This window comes from Trichechus manatus, unplaced genomic scaffold, assembly GCF_000243295.1.
Source record: "Trichechus manatus latirostris isolate Lorelei unplaced genomic scaffold, TriManLat1.0 scaffold00016, whole genome shotgun sequence".
Lineage (NCBI taxonomy): Eukaryota > Metazoa > Chordata > Mammalia > Sirenia > Trichechidae > Trichechus > Trichechus manatus.
Window position 1 is genome coordinate 26,671,332 of NW_004443952.1, and position 12,592 is coordinate 26,683,923.

General features: G+C 39.9%; 1 protein-coding gene across 1 annotated transcript in view; it reads left to right on the forward strand.

Moving 5' to 3' along the window:
* The window catches only part of LOC101359435 (protein FAM205A-like), a 14,670-nt gene extending 12,955 nt beyond the window's left edge, over nt 1–1,715 (forward strand). The window contains exons 5-7 of the mRNA XM_012554338.1: nt 940–1,237; nt 1,361–1,502; nt 1,688–1,715. Coding sequence (XP_012409792.1) covers nt 940–1,237; nt 1,361–1,502; nt 1,688–1,715 — 468 coding nt within the window. The remainder of the gene's footprint in view (nt 1–939; nt 1,238–1,360; nt 1,503–1,687) is intronic.
* Nucleotides 1,716–12,592: the final 10,877 nt, after the last annotated feature.

Sequence of the window (12,592 nt, forward strand, 5' to 3'; positions counted from 1 at the left end):
CCCTGCTACTCTGTCCCTCAAAGTGTTTGACTGTATTCAGGAAACTTCTTAGCTTTGGTTTAGTCCAGTTGTGCTGACTACCCCTGTAGTGTGTGCGTCCTTGCCCTCACCTAAGATAATTCTTGTCTACTATCTCGTTAGTGAATAACCCTCTCCCTCCCTCCCCACTTTCATAACCATCAAAGAATGTTCTCTTCTGTGTTTAAACCTTATTTCTTTTCTGATAGTGTTTTTGAGAAGATTTACAGCAACCTGTTGACATACTTCACTTCCATTCGGGAACTATTTGCAGAATTTTTGTGATTGGGCTAGACTTAAACCGTATTCTTAGGATCTGTATAATCTTAATATTCACCTAACAGACTTGGCTGGGTTTCTCCTCTCACTGCTTAACCCCCAGAAGGCCACTGCTCCTAAGGAGGGTGTATTAGTTACCTAATGCTGCTTAACAAATTGCCCCAAAACTTAGTGGCCTAAAACAACAAACAGTATATAGGTCCAGAATTTGGGAGTGGCTTAGCAGGGTGTTTCTGGCTTTAGGGTCTTTCATGAGGTTGCAGTCAAGACGTCCACCAGGGCAGCAGTCATCTGAAAGCTTGATTGGAGCTACAGGGTCTTCCAAGTTCACTCACATGGCTGATGGCCAGAGGCTTCAGGACCCCGACACGTGGGCCTACCCACTGAGGAGACTGAATATCCTCACAACATGGCACTCTCATAGAGGCCAAGTCCAGAGACCACCTTTGCAGCGCCGCAGCTACACTCGGGCGCCCATGGGGACAAATGCAGAGAAAGCCCTGGGGAAGCTCCATTCACACAGTGGTGCTCTATGAGGGCGACTCTCCACATCCCCTCAGGAACTCTCTCGAGGGGCCAGAGGCAGCAGACGCTCAGGATCATTCTCCTACACAGGGGCCACCTTAGCGGCGGCTCCCACAGAAACACCTCAGAGTCCCCGGAGGGCCGCCCGCACCGTTCATGCCGTCCCCGCCCCCGCTTACCGGGACCATCCGGATGCGGGGCGCGGGTCCGGGGCTGGCTCTACACCGCGGGCCCCGCACCGCCCTTGGGCGCTCGGCGGGCGGGCACGCTGGGAGCTGGAGGCGCGGGCGGAGCAACAGACTGAAGCGGCGGCTGCGCGCGCGCGCCCAGAGCACACCCAGCCCCCCCGCCCCCAGCCGTGAGCGACTGCGGCGCGTGCGCCCGCGGCAGACGCCCTCTGCGGGTCGCTGGGCTGGTGGGCGCGCAGAGGAGTGAGGTATCGAGGGACAGCGGTAGGGCGGCGGCCCGGCCGGGACTCGGCGTCCGGCTCCCATGAGCCGTCGGACCAGGTGCCAATGGGCGTCCCCCGCCAATGCAGGGCACTGCGGCACGGGGACTGCGGCAGCCCCGGCTGCCCGCGACAAGGTCAATGTCGGTCCCGAGGAGGTGGCCCGGGAGAGGGCGCTGCGTAGGGCCGCGGCCACACACAACTGCCCGCGCCAGGGCGAAGGCGGGGTCAGGTGGGTCCTGCCCCAGCATCTGCCTGAAACGCGAGTTTGACTCTCTCAGCAGGCCCTGCCGAGGCCCTACTTCTCTCATCAGGCCCTGCTGCCCACCCAGGCCTCCGGGTGTATCCTTCGCAGTATCCCACATGCCTCCGGAGTGTCCAGGAGTGCTCTGTTTTCTGAGATTATTGGTCTTCCAGCTCCAGCAGTAAAACGGTACCCTATTGAAACCCACATTTTGCTGCAGCAGTCTCGTCCCTCTGACTACCCGTCAGCAGTTCTGAGGGCTATGAAGTGTATTACATTAAACTAGATGCTTTGAAAAAAGTGAGGGTGACAAAAAGAATATTAAAAGTAATAAGCCCCTAACACTAATTATAAAGTGAAAAAATACAAATGATATGCTGAGGACCTTTTTATTAAAATTATATTTTATTTAAAATTTTAATATACCTAGTGTTTCCAGATGAATTTAACCTCTGTATCACAAATACAATTCACCTCATCGTGTGGGGGATACAAAGAGGAACTCATTTTGTCCTTACCATCTTGGAATATAAGACAGGTAAGTATAGTACTATATATTACTGTCACTTTTAAGCACTTAAAGTGCCAGGTATTAGACACTTGCATATATTATGTAATTTAAACTTCTCAACATGGCTATAAAGTACCATACTTTTATTCCCTACAGATGTAGAAACTGAGGCATGGAGAGGTTAAACAACCTGCCTATTACGGTCCCGTAGCTAATATGTGGAACCTAGGAATTCTCACTCCAGAACCGATACTCCTAACCATTCATTGTACTGTGCTGCCTCCAGGACCACCTTAAGAATGCGCAGAAATATCCCAGGTAAACTTTTTTGTTTTTAAGGACCCTGACTATGTACAGAATTTGCTTAACATATGTATTACAAAATTAATGGGCCCGTATGAGGTGTAATATTTTAATGAAGATTTAGGATAAAACGTAGAGAAGTGGTACTTACATATTTGTTTATTGTCACATCAGTGCACATAAAGATGCTTTGTAGTGTCTAGGCATTATCTCTTCCTGTTCAAATATAAGTACTGTCTCTTCCTGTCTTTATTGTCAAATGCACCATTCCTGGCTAATTTCACATCTCCTACCTTAACAAAAAAAAAAGATAATGATGCTGTTATTACTCACAAGGCCATGACCCTTCAGAACCTGTTTATCTTGAATCTAAAGATTTTCTTGCCTCTGTAGTTTCCTAATACCATTTATTTAATGCTGGTTATATCATTACCTATGATGCTGCATCATCTTGCCACCTGTGAATACTGGCTTCTAAAGACTCTCTCAAGGGTTATTACTGTGTTTCCTTACTAATGACCACAAATGCAAATCTCACCCAGAGTATGAAGGAAAATGTGACTGATGATTTGTTCTTCTAGACTGTTAAATTTACCCTTTGGAATTTTATAATGTAAAAGTAGAGCAGTGTGCCCTACAACTGTCTTTTCTTGAATTCTTTAGGCCATAATCACTACATTCCTAAAATTATCTTTTTGAGTATTTACCACACCCGTACCTTACACACATCACCACCAGCAGGGATAATAGGTGAGGGGCCCTTGAATGAGTGAGAAGAGTGAGAACATTGGTACAAGGAATGTCCAGCCCTCCTCTAGCATGGTTAAGATCCACCAGGGAATACCCCTTCATGACAAAAACACTCAACAAACAAGAAATAGAAGGGAACTTCGTCAACATGATAAGGAGCATCTACAAAAATCCCTCAGCTAAGACTGCACTTAATGATGAAAGGCTGAGTGCTTTCCCCGTAAACACAGGAACAAGACAAGGATGTCTTTTCTCACCACTTTTATTCAGTGTTATACTGGATGTGCTAACCAGTGCAATTAGGCAAGAAAATAAAATAAATGGCATGCAGATTGGAAAGGAAGAAATAAAACTATATTTGCATATGACATAATCATGTATATAGAAAACCCTAAAGAATGCACTAAAAATATATTAGAAATGATAAAACAAGAACTAAATAAACTGAAAGACATCTATGTTCATGGGTCAGAAGATTTAATATTGTAAAGATGGCAATACTCACCAAATTGATCTACAGATTCAACACAATCCCTATCAAAATCCCAGCTGGCTTCTTACAGAAATTGACAAACTGACCCTAAAATTCATTTGGACATTCATGAGATGCAGAATAGCCAAAATAATCTTGAAAAAGAAAAACAAAGTTGGAGGATTCACACTTCCCAATTTCAAAACTTACTATAAAACTACAGTAATCAAGAGAATTCAGTACTAGCACAAGGATAAGCAAATAGATCAATGGAATAAAATTGAGAGTCCAGAAATAAATACTTACATTTACACTCAATAGATTTTCAGCAAGGATGCCAAGACAATTTAATGGGAAAAGAATAGCCTTTTCAACAAACGGTGCCGGGACAAGTGGATATCCACATGCAAAAGAATGAAGTTGGACCCCTGTCTCACACCATGTATGTGTGGATCAAAGACCTAAATGTAAACTCTAAAACTATAAAACTCTTAGAATAAAACAGACATAAATCTTTGTGGTCTTGGATTAGGCATGACACAAGCAATGAAAGAAAATAGATAAATTGGGCTTCATCAAAATGAAAAAATGTTTGTGCTTCAAAGGATGCCATCAAGAAAGTTAAAAGACAACCCATGGAATGGGAGAAAATATTTGCAAATCATATATCGGATAAGGGATTTGCATCTAGAATATATAAAGAACTCTTACAACTCAATAATAAAAAGATAAAATAACCCAATTAAAAAATGAGCAAAAGACCTGAATAGGCCTTTATTCAGAGAAGGTAATACAAATGGCCAATAAGCACATGAGAAGATGCTCAGCATCATTAGCCATCAGGGAAATACAAATCAAAACCAAAATGAAATACCACTTCACACCCACAAGGATGGCTATAATAAAAAAAGACAGTGTTGTAATATAGCAAGTGTTGGCAAGGATGTGGAGAAATTGGAACCTTTATACATTGCTGTTGGGAATGTAAAATGGTACAGTTGCTTTGGAAAATAGTCTGGCAGTTTCTCAAAAGGCTAAACATAGAGTTACCGAACGACCCAGCCAGTCCCTTCCTAGGTATATACCCAAAAGAAATGAAAACCTATGTCCACATAAAAACTTGTAAACAAATGTTCATAGCAGCATTATTTATAATAGCCAAAAATGGAAATAACTTCTATGTCTGTCAAGTGATGAATGGATAAGTAAAATGTTATATATATCCATACAATGGAATATTGTTCAGCAATAAAAAGTGAAACACTGGTATATGCTATAACATGGATCAACTTTGAAAACATTATGCTAAGTGAAAGGAGTCAGTCACAAAGGACTACACATTGTATGATCCAATTATATGAAATCTATAGAGACAGAAAGTAGACTACTGATTGCCTAGAGCTTGGGGTATGGGAGGTTGGGGGTAATAGCTAAGGGGTGTAAAGTTTCTTTTTGTAGTTATGGAAATGTCCTGCTAACGTGTACAGGGTTTCTTTTGGGGATGAAAAATGTTGTAAAATTAGATTATGATGATGGTTGCACAACTCTAATATACTAAAAACCATTGAATTATGCGCTTTTAAATGGGTGAACTTGTTAGTATGTAAATTATATTCTCAATAAAGCTGTTTAAATTAATTAATTTTTTAAAAATCATGCTGAACACTTTGAGGGACAGAGTAGCGGGGTAGGAGTCTGGAACCATGCTTTCAGGGGACATCTAGGTCAACTGGCATAACAAAGCTTATTAAGAAAATGTTCTGCATCCTACTTTGGTGAGTGGTGTGTGGGGTCTTAAAAACTTGCAAGCAGCCATCTAAGATGCATCAGTTGGTCCCAACCACCTGGAGTAAAGGAGAATGAAGAACACCAAAGACACAAGGAAAGTATTAGCCCAAGAGACAGAAAGGGCCACGTAAACCAGAGACTTCATCAGCCTGAGTCCAGAAGAACTAGATGGTGCCTGGCTACCACCAATGTCTGTCATGACAGGGAACACAACAGGGAGTCCCTGATGGAGCGGGAGAAAGGTGGGGTGCAGAACTCAAATTCTAGTAAAAAGACCAGACTTAATGGTCTTAACTGAGACTGGAGGAACCCTGGAAAGCATAGCGCTTGGATTTTCTATCAGCCCAGAACTAAAACAATTTCCGAGGCCAACTCCTCCGACAGGGATTGGACTGGACTGTGGGACATAAAGTTATACTTGTGAGGAGTATGCCTCTTAGCTCAAGTAGATACAAGAGACTAAACTGGCAGCTTCTGTCCGGAGGTGAGATGGGAAGGCAGAGAGGGTTAGGAGCTGGTTGAATGGACATGGAGAAATCGGGTTGGAAGGAGAAGTGTGTTGTCACAGTATGGGGAACGCAATTAGAGTCACATAACAAGGTATGTATAGATTTTTGTATGGGAAAAAATAAAAAAATTTAAAAAAATAAATCATGCTGGCCAGTAGAAGCTATCCACCTGCCAGACACCTCTCCTGGGGCTCTGGGATGAGCCCATAGGCTGAAATCCTGAAGAAGCCTGGGAATCTGAAGGACTCCACGTGGGGGGTGGGGAGTGGATGTGGGGAGGAGAAAGGTTGGAAAGGGCCAAAAAAGGGGAGAAATGGGGACCTGAACCTTATTGTTGTTTGCTGTTGAGTTGATTGCAACTCATGGTGACCCTATATGACAGGGTTGAACTGCCCCATAGGGTTTCCTAGGCTGTAATCTTTACAGGAGCAGATCCGCAGGTCTTTCCTTCTGTGGAGCAGTTGGTGGGTTCTAACTGCACCAACTTTTTGGTTAACAACCTACTGCTTAACCATCGCGCCATCAGGGCTCATTGACCCAGGCCTTTTGGGTTCTAATTGGGGCTGGGAGCACCCCTCCCAGATAGCACAAGGCAGCCCCACAGCCATCAGAGGTAGATTTAAAAAATTTCAAGGTAGGCACACCAAAGCATGGAGCCGCCTAAGGCACAAGGCCTGAGGCAAGGGACCCATGTGCTTTGTCTAAAGACAGTACTGATTACCTCCACACTAGGCACCATGGAATAATTAAAACAAAGTGCTAGGGGAGTGCTGAGAGGTTCTGGAAATTACAGTGCAAGTAAGAGCAAGACAGTACTTTCCCCTCTGGTACTGGAGAAAAGCCACCTAGACAGAACTATAATGCAAGGCAGAAAATGAATTGTGCTCAGTAACCCGTTGTCATTGAGCCGATTCTGACTCATAGTGACCCTAAAGGACAGGGTAGAATTGCCCCATAGGGTTTCCAAGGAGCTCCTGGTGGACTGGAACTGCTGACCTTTTGGTTAGTATCCTAGGCTCTTAACCACTACACCACTAATAGAGGGGTGGAATGCAGTGGTAATTCAGAGGACACATTACTTCATGAAGGAAAGTGCTTTAATTAAGGAAAATGTATAATGACCATTTAACTCATTGTTGGCATTGAAGTATGAAACAATCTTAATTTATGAAATGCCTTTATTTTTCTACTGTGTGCAACATTTCCATCCGGTTCTAGAAAAGAAAGCTCTTTACTGTGGTGCACGCAGTATTAAGGGGATTGTTTTGAGAATACAAAGGTTAATAAAAGCAAGCTTTTTGAGAGATTTACTTGGCTTCCCCAAGTGGTAGTCACAGAATAAAAAGGCACAAGATAAGACATTCAAGGTAAAAGTGGCAGCAGGAGAAAAAACAAGGTGGTCAGTGAACAAAGTGGGTCTGAGGAGCTGCAGCTTTATTTTATACTGGTATTCATTCTTTTTTGTTTGTTTTTTATTGTGGCAAAATATACGTAACATGTTGTTAAATGCCGTCAAGTTGGTCTGACTCATAGCAACCCTATGTACAATAGAATGAAACACTGCCTGGTCCTGTACCATCCTCACAGCCATTGCTATGCTTGAGCCCATCATTGCAGCCACATACATAACATAAAATTTACCATTTTAATCATTTTTTAAAATGTACAATTTAGTGGCATTAAGTACATTCACAGTGTTGTATAACCATCATCACTATTTCCAGAACTTTTTTGTCATCCCGAACAGAAATTCTGTACCTATTAAATAATTGCTTCCCATTCTCCTCCTGCCCCCAGCTCGTGGTAATCTCTACTTTCTGTCTCTATGAATTTGCCTGTTCTAGATAACTCATAGAAGTGGAATCATATAATATTTGTCCTTTTGTGTCTGGCTCATTTCACTTGGCATAATATTTTAAAGATTCATCCAGATTGTAACATATATCAGAACTTCATTTCTTTATATGATTGCATAATATTCCACTGTATGTATATGCTACATTTCGTTTATCCATTCATCTATTGATAGACACTTGGGTTGTTTCCACCTTTTGACTATTATGAATAATGCTATTATGAACATTTATGTACAAGTATTTGTTTGAGTCACTGTTTTAATTCTTTCTGTATATATACCTAGGAGTGGAATTGCTGGGTCCTATGGTAATTCTAGGGAGCCCTGGTGGCACAGTGGTTAAGAGCTACAGCTGCTAACCAAAATGTTAGCAGTTTAAATCCACCAGCCACTCCTTGGAAACCCTATGGGGCAGTTCTGCTCTGTCCTATAGGGTCACTATAAGTCGAAATCGACTTGAAGGCAACAGGTTATGGTGATTCTATGTTTAACTTTTTGAGGAACTGCCAAACTATGTTTCACCAACAATGCATGAGTGTCCCAATTTCTCCACATCCTGGCCAAGACTTATCCCCACCTCCGTTTTTAAAAATATATAGCCATCTTATTAGATATGAGGTGTTATAGTTTGTGTATTTCTAGGAATTTGTCCATTTCATCTAGGTTATCCACTTTTTTGGCATACAGTTCTCATAGTGTTCTCTTATAATCCTTTTTATACTTCTGTAAGATTGGTAGTAATGTCCCCTTTTCCATTTCTGATTTTAGTAATTTGAGTCTTCTTTTTCTCTTAGTCTAGCTAAAGATTTGTCAGTTTTGTTCCTCTTTGCAAAAGGCCAACTTTTTATTTCATTGAATGTATCATTTTTCTATTCTCTATTTTGTTTATCTCTCCTCTAATCTTTCTTTCTGATAGCTTTGAGTTAAGTTTGCTTTTTTCTTCTAGTTCTTTAAAGTGTACAGTTAGGTTATTGATTTGAGATCTTCTTTAATGTAGGTATTTACGGCTATAAATTTCTCTCTAAGCATTGGCTTCGCTGCAGCCTATTAGTTTTGGCATGTGTTTTATATTTCATTATTCAAGATATTTTCAGATTTCCCTTATGATTTCTTCTATGACCCATTGTTGTTTAGTAGTGTGTTGTTTAATTTACACATATTTGTATGTTTTTCAGTTTCCCTTCTGATTGATTTCTAGTTTCATTCTATTGTGGTTGGGAAAAATACTTTTTATGATTAAAATTTTTTCAATTTATTAAGAATTGTTTTCTATCTTAGATACGTATATTGGTCCCATCTCACCCAGAGCAAAGGAGAATGAAGAAAACCAAAGATACAAGGTAAAATATTTGCCCAAAGGACTAAAGAACCATGTGAACCACCAACCTGAGCCAGAGGAACTAGATGGTGCCCGGCTACCACCACTGACCACTGTTATAGGGATCACAATAGAGAGTCCTGGACAGAGCAGGAGAAAAATGTAGAACAAAACTCAAATTTACAAAAAAAAGTCCAGACTTACTGGTCTGACAGAGACTAGAGGAACCCCTGAGACTGTGGCCCCCAGACACTATGGTAACTCAGAATTGAAACCACTCCCAAATCCTACTCTTTAGCCAAAGATTAGACAGGCATATAAAACAAACAATAACACACATGAGGAACATGCTTCTTAGTTCAGTAAAACATATGAGACCAAATGGGCAAATTCTGCCCAAAAGCAAGATGAGATGGCAGGAAAGGACAGGAAAACTTGATGAATGGACACAGGGATCCTGAGGTGGAAAGGGGAAGAGTGCTGTCACATTGTGGGGATTGCAACCAATGTCACAAAACCATATGTGTATAAATTTTTGAATGAGAAACTAACTTGAGCTGTTAAGTTTCACCTAAAGCACAATAAAAGTTAAAAAATAATAAAATAAAATTTCATATCTGGAGAAAATATCTTTTACTTATAAACATGAAATAAAGACATTTTCAGACCAAAAAAAAATAATTGTTTTGTGGCCTGACATGTGGTCTATCCTGGAGAATGTTCCATGAGCACTTGAGAACAATGTGTATTCTGCTGTTATTGGGTGGCTATCTGTATCTGTTAGGGCTAATTGGTTTATAATGTTGTTTAAGTCCTCTGTTTCCTTATTGATCTTCTGTCTGGTTGTTTTATTTATTATTGAAAGTGGTATATTGAAATCTCCAACTATTATTATAGAAATGTCTATTTCTCCCCCTTCATTTTGGTCTATTTTGCTTCATATATTTTGGGGCTCTGTTGTTAGGTGTGTGTATATTTATAATTATTAGGTCTTCTTGACTAATTGAATCTTTTAATAATATACAATGTCCTCATTTGTTTCTTGTAACCTTTTGATTTAAAGTCTATTTTGTCTGATATTGATATAGCCACCCTAGCTCTCTTTTGGTTACTATTTGTACGGAATATATTTTTCCATCCTTTTACTTTCAACCTACCAGTGTCTTTGGATCTAAAGTGAGTCTCTTGTAGCAAACATATAGATGGATCACATTGCTAATATCTGCCGTTTAATTGGGGAGTTTAATCCATTTACACTTACAGTAAATTATTCATAAGGCAGGACTTATTTCTACCATTTTGTTGTTTGTTTTTTGTATGTCTTATATTTTTTTTCTTTAATTCCTCCATTACTGCCTTTTTACTTAATTTTTGTAGTATACCATTTTGATCCCATCATCTTTCCTTATCCTTGTATTTTTTAGTTATTTTCTTAGTGATTAGGGATTACAACTAACCTCTTAAACCTATAAAAACCTAGTTTGAATATTACCAACTTATTTGCAATAGTGTACAAGCACTCTACTTCTGTATATCTCTGTCCCTCCCCCTTTATATTATTATTGTTACAGATTACATCTTCATAGATTGTATGCCCATTAAGCAAATGTTTATTATCATTGCTTTCTGAATTTTCCTTTAAAATCATATAGAAAAAAAGAGTTATAAACCAAAAGTACAGTAATACTGCCTTTTATATTTACCTATGTAATGGCCTTTACCAGTGTTCTTTATTTCCTCATAAGTCTTCATGTTACTGTCTAGTATCCTTTCATTTCAATCTGAAAGACTCTCTTTAGCATTTCTTATAGTGCAGGTCTACTAGTAACAAACTTCCTTAGCTCTTGTTTATCTGGGAATGTCTTAATTGATCCTTCATTCTTGAAGGATAATTTTGCCAAATATGGAATTCTTGGTTGACGGGTTTTTTTTTCTTTTAGCACTTTAAATATGTCAGCCTACTCCTTCTGGCCTCCATGGTTTCTGAGGAGAAATTGGCTGTTACTCTTGTTGAAGATCCCTTGTATGTGATCAGTTGCTTCTCTCTTGCTACTTTCAAGATTTTCTCTTTTCGAGAGTTTGATTATAACGTGTCTCAATGTGGATCTCTTTGGGTTTATCCTGCTTGGAGTTCATTGAGCTTCTTGGATGTCAAATTTCTTTTGTCAAATTTGGAAAGTTTTCAGCCATTATTTCTTCTTCTTCTTTTTTTGTTGGCACCTGGTAGGTGTTTAATACACATTTGTTAAGTGGCACAGGATGGGATAAACAGAGAAATGAAGATTTGTAATATGAAGGTTATTCTGGCTGTAAGAACTTGTCCCCTTTCATAAATGCTAGCCAGAATACTAAACTCCAGTAGAGCGTCTCCCAAACATCATTTGTTAAAAATCCCCCCTTTAAACTTTTCTACATAAGTTTGTTCTTCCACAGTGTTTATTTTTCTTTCTAGTATCTACAGACATCTGCACTTTCCCCGTATCCTCCCAACAAATAATTTCCTACTCAGCCAGCTCTTCTCAGATGGTCCCGACTCCTGATCTCTGAAATTCTTAGTTTCAGAACCCAACTTCCTCTACCCTATCAGCATCATCTATTGGCTCTGTGTTTTACAGGATAAAAAATCTGCAGAACATCAGGGGTCCCTGAATCAGCCATTATTTCTTCAAGTATTCTTTCTGCCCCTTTCTCTCTCTTCTCTCCTTTTAGGATTCCCATAATATGTATGGCGGTCTACTTGATTGTGTTCCGTAAGTCCCTTAGGTTCTCTTCACTTTTCCTCATTCTTTTTCCTTTCTGCTACTCAGACTCAGTAATTGCAATTGCCATTTCTTCAAATTTGCTGATTCTTTCTTCTCCCTGTTCAAATCTGCTGTTGAATCCCTCAGTGAATTTTTCACTTTAGTTATTATACTTTTATCTCCATAATTTCTGTTTGATTCCTTTTTATAATTTCTGTTTCTTTATTGATATTCTCATTTTGTTCATACATCATTTTCTAGTTTTTCTGTAGTTCTCCGTCCATGGTTTACTTTAGCTCTTTGAGCATATTTAAGACCATTGATTTAAAGTCTTTTTGTCTAGTAAGTCCAATGTCTGGGCTTCCTCAGGGATAATTTCTGTCAATATTTATTTTTTTCCTTTGAATAGATCATACTTTCCTGTTTCTTTATTTTGCGATTTTTTGTTGAAAACCATGCATTTGAATATTTTAATATTGTAACTCTGGAAATCAGATTCTCCCCCTCCCCCAGGATTTGCTGTTCTTGATTGTTGAAGGCTTAACTTTATTTAGTGAGTGTTTTGAGAGAGATTTCCCTGAATGCCAGAAGGCAAAAAACAAAAACAAAAAACTCCAAGTCTTTGCGTATTGGTTCTGTGCTAGAGCACTGCTTTAACGCTTAGCCAGGCCATTTACAGCTCTACCTCAGTCTTCAATTCCTGTTTGCACCCAGCCTAGAGATTAGCCAGTGATGAAAGCATAGGGTCTTCTCAGATGTTTTCTGAGCTTTCTGAGCATGGATCCTCCCCTGGCCATGCATGTGACTTTGTAAATTCTCCAGTATACACAG